This window comes from Lactuca sativa, chromosome 2 (genome assembly GCF_002870075.4).
Source record: "Lactuca sativa cultivar Salinas chromosome 2, Lsat_Salinas_v11, whole genome shotgun sequence".
Taxonomy (NCBI): Eukaryota; Viridiplantae; Streptophyta; class Magnoliopsida; order Asterales; family Asteraceae; genus Lactuca; species Lactuca sativa.
The window spans coordinates 215,786,232-215,796,313 of record NC_056624.2 but is presented as its reverse complement, the minus strand read 5'-3'; the positions used below and the strand labels follow the sequence as shown (position 1 = coordinate 215,796,313).

General features: G+C 34.4%; 2 protein-coding genes and 1 long non-coding RNA gene across 5 annotated transcripts; 2 read left to right on the top strand and 1 right to left on the bottom strand.

Moving 5' to 3' along the window:
* The first annotated feature begins 1,109 nt into the window (after positions 1-1,109).
* LOC111905748 (receptor-like cytoplasmic kinase 176) lies at positions 1,110-3,379 on the top strand. Its single transcript, XM_023901477.3, has 5 exons — positions 1,110-1,832; positions 1,931-2,066; positions 2,162-2,304; positions 2,384-2,507; positions 2,599-3,379. The coding sequence occupies exons 1-5, from the start codon at positions 1,503-1,505 to the stop codon at positions 3,006-3,008; spliced, it is 1,143 nt and encodes a 380-aa protein (XP_023757245.1). The 5' UTR covers positions 1,110-1,502; the 3' UTR covers positions 3,009-3,379.
* A 1,694-nt stretch (positions 3,380-5,073) lies between these two features.
* On the bottom strand, positions 5,074-6,552 carry LOC122196547 (uncharacterized). Its single transcript, XR_006188560.1, has 2 exons — positions 5,810-6,552; positions 5,074-5,315 (listed from the first exon to the last, which is right to left on the bottom strand). It is a non-coding gene; the product is annotated as an uncharacterized LOC122196547 (long non-coding RNA).
* An 82-nt stretch (positions 6,553-6,634) lies between these two features.
* On the top strand, positions 6,635-9,403 carry LOC111905749 (serine/arginine-rich SC35-like splicing factor SCL30). 3 transcript variants are annotated; one of them, XM_023901481.3, is made up of 8 exons: positions 6,635-6,792; positions 7,243-7,427; positions 7,544-7,621; positions 8,318-8,482; positions 8,588-8,625; positions 8,699-8,768; positions 8,862-9,014; positions 9,111-9,403. In XM_023901481.3, exons 2-8 carry the CDS (start codon positions 7,264-7,266, stop codon positions 9,220-9,222), a joined length of 780 nt encoding a protein of 259 aa, XP_023757249.1. In that variant the 5' UTR covers positions 6,635-6,792; positions 7,243-7,263; the 3' UTR covers positions 9,223-9,403. The 3 variants fall into 3 exon arrangements, with proteins under 3 accessions (XP_023757249.1, XP_023757248.1, XP_023757246.1); XM_023901480.3 differs by having other exon boundaries at positions 7,226-7,427; XM_023901478.3 differs by having other exon boundaries at positions 6,636-6,792; positions 7,229-7,427.
* The last annotated feature ends 679 nt before the right edge of the window (positions 9,404-10,082 follow it).

Below are 10,082 nucleotides of genomic sequence, written 5' to 3'. Positions count from 1 at the left end.
GTCGATCAGTTTTTGTAAAACCGGTCCGGTTGAAGAGTCGGCCCAGTCCAGTCCAATCCAAATGATGATCCCTAGTTTTATGAGTACTTTTTTCACATGGTGAAATCCACGGGTATAATTTGATTGGCGTGAGCTTGGTGTGAGGTTTTCTATCTTTGTGAAGTTTTTTTCCACATAATTACATCTGCACAGGTCCAATCCTCCGGATTTGGCACCTTTCTCCTTGACACAAGGGGAGGGGATGGGTTGGGTGACTTTTAAGGGAGAAGGATGTTCACCGGTGTGGCTTTATGTTGGAATTAGACTAAAGCACTTTGCCATTTGTAATTGTATCTTGCCCACAGTATCTCATTGCCTCATATGTTATACTATCTATTAAAATTGAAATGTATATGGTGTTGTGTTTTGGTGACGTCATGGCTTTCAATTTAAAGTACCTTGCCCTTTGTACTTGCCCACAATAGTTCGTGCCTGAAGAATCTACGGTGACCTCTTTTGGTATGTTTTAAGAATCTATGGTGAACAGTGAACTCTTTTGATATGTTTTTGGATTACCTTTGGTTCTTTTATATTGTAATCTTTGGTAAAACTTTGTTTGACAAGTGGTCTTTGTTCTTTATTTTAGATCTTGTTTGTGGTTGCAAAAGAATTAGAACGTTGACAAATATATGTTATTAATTTAAGAATAAATATTATAAAAATCATATATTTTCAGATTTCTGCTATTTAAACATTTTTTCCTGGTATAATAATATAACTAAAACGCTAACTAAATATGATATCAAAAAGAAAATTAGATATATAATGAAAATAAAATAAAGTGAAGATGTTTTTAAATTAACAATATGGTTTAGTCTGTAACGTTGTATGAAAATACTGTTTATTTAATCAAGATGAAAATTAACAATAATAGACTAATAGTTAATCAAGTATGCCCTGAAGATGATCGAGATGATAAGGATGTCTGAAACAGTTAAACTCGAATCAAGCAACCGACTCGGCTCAATGGATCTTGAAAAGGTTGCTCTGTCTTTTCCTGATTTTCGTTTAAACTAAAGAACCTAGTGTCACTTTTATAATCCAATTATTAAACTGTGTGTTAGATTCCTCCATTTCCCAGTATTAATTAAGATCCGCCTACTTGGATTACCAAATTAAATAATCAACTTTCTTTTACATTTGAAAATGTATAGACTTGTTTAATTCTTGACTATTGATATGTCTTTCATGGACAAAGCAAGTTGCAGAGAAAATTTAATGGAGACAAGTCAACTCTCTTTGTCATTGGCTTTCTTTTCTTCTGGAAAGGTTCTCGTGAAGCCAACCCGTTCACACCCACCACCTGTTTGATATAATTCCACACTCAGTTCTTTTCACAATCTCAAAACTGATTCTTCATCAAACAAATTAAACCCCACACAGTCTCCCTCCTTGTCTTCTCATTTACAGGCAAACCAGCGACTTATATATTATATATCAAAAGGGAAAACGAGGAGATTGAAATGAGTTCTTGTTTCTGTGTTTGGTCGAAAACAGAAAGCTCTGAACTTGACTGTAAAAAGGTTTTATCCGCTGCAACAGTACTACATAGCCCTCGGAGCCAAGCTGAGATATTAAAGTCACCAAATTTGAAGTCGTTTAGTTTCAATGTGCTTAGAACATCCACCAGAAACTTCCGTCCTGATAGTGTATTGGGAGAAGGTGGTTTCGGTTTAGTTTTCAAGGGTTGGATAGATGAACACTCGCTTTCAGCTGCTAAGCCTGGAACTGGCACTGTTATTGCTGTCAAACGATTAAATCAAGAAGGCCTTCAAGGTCACCAAGAATGGTTGGTAAGTATAAACTATAAAAACTCACCCATCTTCTTTACTTCATTAATATTGGATGATTGGATCAAAATCAAATACTCCATGGAATTTTGTAATAACAGGCAGAAATCAACTATTTGGGGCAGCTACATCATCCAAATCTTGTACAACTAATCGGTTACTGCTTAGAGGATGACCAAAGACTTCTTGTATACGAGTTCATGTCTCGAGGCAGCTTGGAAAACCATCTTTTCAGAAGTAAGTTTCAGTTTCAGTTTCTTCCCATTATTCATCCATCCGCCCAAATTTTCGTCAGAAATCTTATTTCAATTCATCATTGAAATTTGAAACAGGGAGTTCTTACTTTCAACCTCTCTCATGGAACCTCCGATTGAAGGTTGCTCTTGGTGCTGCGAAAGGGCTTGCATACCTTCATAGTCCAGATGCAAAAGTGATATATCGCGATTTCAAATGTTCCAATATCTTGATTGATTCTGTATGTATCTCAAATTCATTCCTGTTAACACCCTTTGTCATATATTTCTTACAAGTTTGACTTTTATACAATTTTCCAGAACTACAACGCAAAACTTTCGGATTTCGGGTTGGCAAAAGACGGGCCAATCGATGGGAAAAGTCATGTGTCTACAAGGGTCATGGGGACTTACGGATATGCAGCTCCAGAGTACATGGCTACAGGTAATCTATTTTTGACCTAATTTTTGGAATATTTTGGTGTGAATCGATCTTGTTTGTATTGATCTGATGTAAATTGTGTATTTGGATGAAGGTCACTTGACTGAGAGAAGCGATATCTACAGTTTTGGGGTGGTTCTTCTTGAAATTTTGACGGGAAGACGATGCATAGACAAGAATCGTCCATCTAATGAACAAATACTCGTGGATTTTGTTAAGCCTTATTTGATCAGCAAACGAAGGATTCTTCAAATCATTGATCAGCGGATCGACGGTCAGTATTCTTCGGATGTTGCCATGAGAGCTGCAATTCTTGCAATGAAGTGTCTTGCGAGAGAACCTAAGTACAGGCCGAGTGCTGCGGAGTTGGTGAAAACGTTGGAACACCTTCAGGAATTGCAGAAAGCGTCGGAGAATTGTAGAAAAGAATCGGTTCGGAAACAGATCGGCAACAAAAATTCTGGTTGCCGGCGACCGGTGGCTTCTAATGGAGGTAGGGTTTAAAAAAGGGAGTGCATGCAGACTGCAGAGTCCTTGTATAGTCGTTAACGTATAACTTGGAAAGTGTAACAAAGAAGAACAAATGATGTAAATAATTTGAATGTTTTTAGCTCTTGAAATGGGGGGTTGGGGGTAAAGGCATCCATTATCGTCTTTAAGATCTTAAATTTGATTGTCACTGTTGTCACCGCCACCACCGTCCGCCACCATAGTACTGCCGCTGGACTCAGGATGTGCTTTTGGGCATGATGCCAGAGCAAGATGCCATTGAGAACGAGGGTTTCTATTGTGCTGAAATATTTTTAGCATCACTTATCAAATATATATCTTTGATCAAAGTTATTAAATTAAAATTTTAAAGTTTGTTTATAGAAGTGTCACAGTTTACACTAGTATTGGGTGCCTCATTGCACAATCAGTCAATCGAAGTGCGTTTGATTAGACAACAAATAAAACTTGTATTTGGTTCGAATTTCTCTATTTTTATTTGAATTCAAATATATATTCGATAAAAGATAAATAGTGTTGGAAATTAGTTTTTCATATCAATTTAAAAATTAAAAAAATTGACTAAAAGCAAAATAGTACTTGTATATTGAATACAATATTGTTTTGTTTATTGTATACAATATTATTTTTTTCATCGAGAAACGTATAAAATTAGATTATTTTCTGAAATCTAATAGGAACAAAATAAGTTGTTGATAAATTGACACCCCTTAGACATTCTATAAATATTTTTATTAAAAGTCAATCTATAATAAATTATTTATAATTTACTTTTTCAAAAAACAATACAAATTCAACCAATAAAAAAACCTTAAAAATCAAATAGGGTGTCTAAATAGAAAAATGAGATGTCTTTTTAGCCAACTCCACAAAATAAACATCGGATGTTGTTACATTGTTTTACAAATCAACTATAAAACGGATCTAATTAGATCCAAAATTTTAAATGTCAAAAGTAAACTTGAATCGAAATTTTCATAATGGGTCATAGAATATATGGATATGATATAATTCGATCCATTGGATACAAATAAAAATTGATATTGGATTTACTTCCAATTATTTCCACTAATGGTTTCTAACTTTTTTTTTTCTTAACTCAACCGTGTATTGTATGTTTTTATTGTGTAATTGGTCATACTAGATGTAAAAAAAGACTATATTGTCTTTATGTATAGTTTTTTTAATTAAATTAACGTTGTTTGGTTATTTACTTATTAAAATATTTGTTTGATAAACCGGTAGGTCAACCTATACCCCCTTTATCCATTCCTTCCAAACTAAAAGCTCGAAACTCCATTAACATAAAATGACCACCATCGACCATTGTGTATCTAAACCCACATAAACACAGGATAATCACGCTTCATCTAAACCTTCTTGTTCTACTTCAAATAATTAGAATGTAAATAGTGCCCTTTCAAACACCTCTTCCCTTTGGGTTCTCAAATCCTCTATGGGTCGATCTTTTATACGTTGTTATAGATATTGTCCAACTTCCCTCATTGCTATGCAATTAACAACATCATTCATAATCACCTTATTTGAGTATGCTCATTTACTCCAAACATATGTAACTACATCAATTTTTTACTAGGTGTGGGTTACAAAGAAAGTATACGGAAGGAAAGGAAGGGAAAGTAAAAGAGAAAGTAAAAAAAATTAGAAAGCAAAAGAAAAGGGATGGTAGTGGCATTTTGTACTTGTTGACAACTCCAAATTGAAGAAAAGTGTCGGTGGGTTGCATATTGAAAAGAGGCAGCGATAATTTTTTGCTAATGGTTTTACAATTTTTCCATTGAAGCTTTAAGTGTGAGGATGTTTCATGGTGATGAAGATATTTATTTGTTAGATTTGTGGGCTGTTTGGCATAATCTGAATTATTAAGATCTGAAATTTTAAGAGGTCTAAATTTCTAAGAAATTCTAAAATTTTAAGATCTTAACATTTAACATATTGTTTGGTTGAAACATTTGAATTTTTATGTTGAATGATAAACATGACCATTTTATCATTTGTTTAAAAAATAATAATTATTAATAATAAATCCATCAAAAGCTTAAGAAATTCACATTTACATATAAAATTTTTATCAACATTTAATCCACTACATATGTTCATGACTTTAAAACACAAATTTACAAAAAATTCCACATTAGGGCTTGCATTAAACAAGAAATAATCTTTTACAAATTCAATTTATAAATAAATGTTTGCATTCACTAAAAACTTGACATGCAAAAAACAAACAATCTTTCATTCTTTTATTCTTGCCTCAAAACTCCAGTCTTTCATTCCAACCTATTCAACACATCAAGTAAAGTGATGAGGAACTCTCACGTGAGGTCCTTTATTGTTCATCCCAAATGTGAAATAACTTATGCCACGACTGGTATTCAAGGTACCCCTGGGAATCTAAAATGAAATCTCAAGCATATAACAAGAAATCACGAAAACAAAGGCTTTATAATGGTGGCTACAACTAGGTATCGTCTTCAACAAAAATTAACATCTAATTTCATCTGGGTATCGTCTACAGAAAAAAGTAACATCTAATTTCATCTCTGATTTTAGAAAAAAAAATATATGTTAGATTTCAAATTTGATGATTATGTAAAGTAGGAAAATCAAAAATCGAAGACATTACCTGATTTCAAGCAAAGCAAAAGGAAACAAAAACAACAAAACAAAGGAAAAGTTAACTCTGATTTCATGCGCTAGCAAAAGAAAGAAGCTCTGATTTCAAGCAAAAATCGATTACATAGCAAGAGAAATAGGAAAATCGAAGACATTACCCGAAGATCGAAGATAAGCAGATTGAGGATGGAGGAATGGTGTAGCAACCGGAGGAATGATGCAACAGTCGGCGACGATGCTGGAGGGTTGTAGCTCAACGGTTGGAGCCGGACACGACGCCCACGATGGCAGAGAGGAACGCCGAGCAGATCGAGAATGATGCGTCGATGAGAAGAAAGAAAGATAAAGGCGGGTGTTCTTTGATGACAGAGAGAAGAGGCGAAGGTAGGGATTAGAAAAATAAAAATACGTGTCCTCTTTTTTTTTTTTTCAGACGTGAGTTTTCATCTGATTCGGTCAGACATTTTTTTCCAATTAAGATGATAAATTAAGTGCTAGCCAAACGCTCTGAATCTTAAGAGACATTAAGAGCTAAACAAACAAGGTTTTAGTCAGGTGCTAGAGGTTGTTGGTGACAAAGAAAGAAAGGAGATGAAAGGTTGTTGGCGAGGATGACTAGGTTTGGGGTGTGGGACTCAGTTGTTTATTAAACAATTTCCTCAATAAGCAAATAATCAATAATCATCATACTAATTAAAAAGAATATACATATGTATATGACCAAGGCCAAAACGCACACCCAAAACTTACAATAAAAATGGGCCGAATTAAAATAAAAAATTAAAACCAAAAATTACCTAAACCACAAAGACTATTTTGTAATTTGCTCTGGTAAATATAGTCCACGGGGTTATCTAAAATCCAAAAAAAGCCATCTAAAAATCCGGATAAATTCGATGATTTATCCCGGTTCCTTTATAACCGGTTTTATTAAGGTCGGATAAGAAATCCGGGTTTTGTACGCATCATTCAAATGGATATTCTAACGGGACAATAAAAAGTTAAAGCCCACTTCGCTTTCTAGTTGTAGCTTCTAGGGCACGGCTAAACAGTGTAAGGCTGTAAAATTTTCAAATCGAGCATCTGGATCTACCAATCTCTTTTCTTGTCGATCTCCTGACCCGTTCTTGTCATCTCTCAGGTAAATTTATCATCTTGATTTCCTTATCATTTCAGAATAATCTTGATATTTGTTAAAGGGTTAAAACGTTTGAACTTCTCGCACTTTCAGTTATCGATTCGAATCAAATCTAAGAATATGATTTTTTTTTCTTTTAATTTTGTAACATTATTCCTCAAAATTTGAAGACTTTGCTGATACTAATTTTATTGTGAACCGGACACATCTATAAGATTCGATTTCGTTTGTTCCGAGGCAAAGCTGTGATAAGTCCTTAAGAAAATACAAAATTCTGTATTGATGTGAAATTATAACGTTTGTTATTTTCATATTCAGATTTCTGGAAACTTGGATTCAGTTTCGTTTTCTATATTTGAAAATTATATGTGAACTATATGTTCCTTGAAAGGGTATCCTCAAGTTGCCTAATTGTATAGTTACTGAAACTTGACAGTAGGTATTCTACTACAGTTTAGTTGCTGAGGTTGAACCATGCGAAGATATAGTCCACCGTATCACAGTCCTCCACGGAGAGATAGAGGACACGGAGGTCGACCAAGAAGCCCTCCCCGAAGGGCATATGGTGGTGAGCGAGGGAGGCACAAGGATCAGAATCATGGCAGTCTTTTGGTTCGTAATATTCCATTAAATTGCAGGTAAACCCTTCTCTTTCCATCTTAAACCTTCAACACTTTTTCCATTGTTGTTTAACCTCAGCTTTTTGGGATTCCCTGTGATTATCTAATCGTGTTTTTTCTAATTGAACTTGTAGGCCAGAAGAGCTTCGTGTCCCCTTTGAAAGGTTTGGAGTGGTCAGAGATGTCTATCTCCCAAAGAACTATTACACTGGGTAGGTTTGCGCATCTGACCTCCGTTTTAAATGAAATGTCATAAATCAAGATATTAAATTAGTAAAATCTCAAAATGAATTGGATTATGTCTGTTGATATGGATTCACGCTAGCTAGGCATGTCACGTGTGATTAGAATATAGTAGCAGGGAGAAGAGTGAGTTTTCTTGGTTTTTTTTTAAAAAAAAATTGTTTTACGAGTCTTTTTTTTTTTTTTTTTCTTAATTTATGTTGATGGGGAGTTACGTTTTGACCTGGTTTGTCAGGGGGTATGTTGGTTTGAAGTTAAAACAAGCCCAAGCCCCACAATTGATGAAGGCTCTTCTGTTGTTTATCATTGCTTAACTTTTTCACCAAAAGAAGAATGTTTCATTATATAATCACACAATCATTACAAGTTTTGATGTGGAAAAAAGATTGTGAAGAGAAGTTGAGGCAAATTTTAACTTGTGGACAAGGTTGATTTCAAGTTCATCACACTTATTTACAAGAAACCTGAAGACTTTTGAAGTCACTTTCATCTTTTGAAGTTGCCAATTTGCCATTCATACTTGATTATAGAAGAAAAGGTATATATAATTAGAAGAATCTTTTGTCGCTTAGTGTCACATACTGGTTGGTGTTTCTTATTTTTAGCAAAAACTTTAAACATACTTGGTATTTTCTTTGAAAAATTGTTTTTTAAATTTTATGCAGGGAGCCACGTGGGTTTGCATTTGTGCAGTTTGTGGATGCTTATGAAGCTGGAGAGGCCCAATATCATATGAATGGACGAATGTTTGCTGGTAGAGAGATTTCTGTTGTTCTTGCTTCCGAATCAAGAAAAAGACCCGAGGAGATGCGCCGAAGAACTAGGCCTAGGTTAACATTAATTAACACATGTTATTATTTTTTTATTTATTTTATTCTTAACATTCTAATCCTTATAAAGGTTTCTGATATTTATGTTGTTGGAAACTAATTTAGGGAATCTTCCGGGTATGAAGGAAGGCGATCTCATCATGGTAAGTTAACATCATAACATGATGCTTTGTTTTTTGTGTTTGGATTTTAATTTGTTCATTTGTAATTGTTTAGGAGGGCGATCTCGGTCACATTCGCGGTCCCCACGTCGTCCTTCTGGTTCTAGAAGCCGTCAACGGTCAAGGTAGTTGACTAATTTCTATGGTGCTATTTTTGTCAACTATATTTCGATTATTTTTATTAAAAAAAAAATGGTGAATTTATTTTTACCATGTAGGTCCTACTCGCCTGCTCCGAAAAGACGAGGTGGTGACTACTCAGAATCACCGCCACCTGTAAGAAGAGAGCCTCAGGTTGATGATGATCGTAGCCGTAGATCTTATTCTCCAGGCTATGATGATGCTGCTGCTAATGATCATAATGTTGATAGGTATGTCTGTATGAGTTAAGCACTTAAGTTTTTAATTTCTCAAAATGTTAATGGAGTAAGGTGGTTACGATGTGATTGTGTATGTACTATATGTAGGAGGAGGTCACCCTACAAGTCATCTGGGAGAGCAGCAAGGTCGCCATCTGGATCTAGGTCTAGGTCTAGATCTAGATCTGGTGATGATATGTCACCACCACCAAGGACCTGAAGAGTGAAGACCCCTCATGTTATGTTATGGGGGTATGTTTGGTATTTGTACATGTATGCTTCATATTTGCTTACAATACTTGAAAACCTTGTTGTGTATCATTTCTAGACTCTGTTGTGTATCCACATGTATTTCATGGATTGTGAATGCTTGAAATCTATGTATTGTTTATTACTTGTTATTTTGCTTGATTAATCATGTAAGCCGAGTTTCTTAGCTTATCCCAATTTTCATTTGTAACATACTGTTAGTATTGTTAATAATGGACAGAAATTAAAATGTTTATATCTTATATTTTAAGTAATTCACTGATATATAAGAAGATTTTTTTGTTAGTCAATTAATATATGTTTTCTTAATATTAGAATGTATTGAACACTAAATAACTAAATTACTGTGTGCACAAGTTGAGTTTGTTGGGATTCTATTATTTGTAATTTTTGTAACTTATTATTTGATTTTGATCATTTTATATAACGTATATTTTTCTTCAAACCGATGGAAACGCTCACTATATGTTCATCAAAAAGCAACACATCTTAAAGTTTTTGCATTATGAGAAAAAAATGGGTCGAGTTTGAAGGGATCAGAGTATGCGGAATTTTGCAATTTGTGCAACAAAAACGATCTAATTTGTTGATTCCAACGACAATCCAACTGCTTCGGATTATTTACTTTGATTACAAAACTGAAAGAAAGTGAATCCAATCTCTAATCTACACAACCGTTGATTCCGTAATTCACTTACTCACATGAAGGGGGCTGACTTTGAAGGAGTCAACATTATGACGCCATTGAAAGAATCTTTAAAAATCTTGTTCAAAACAAAGAAACAGTACTCTGCGTTGATACCACTGCTT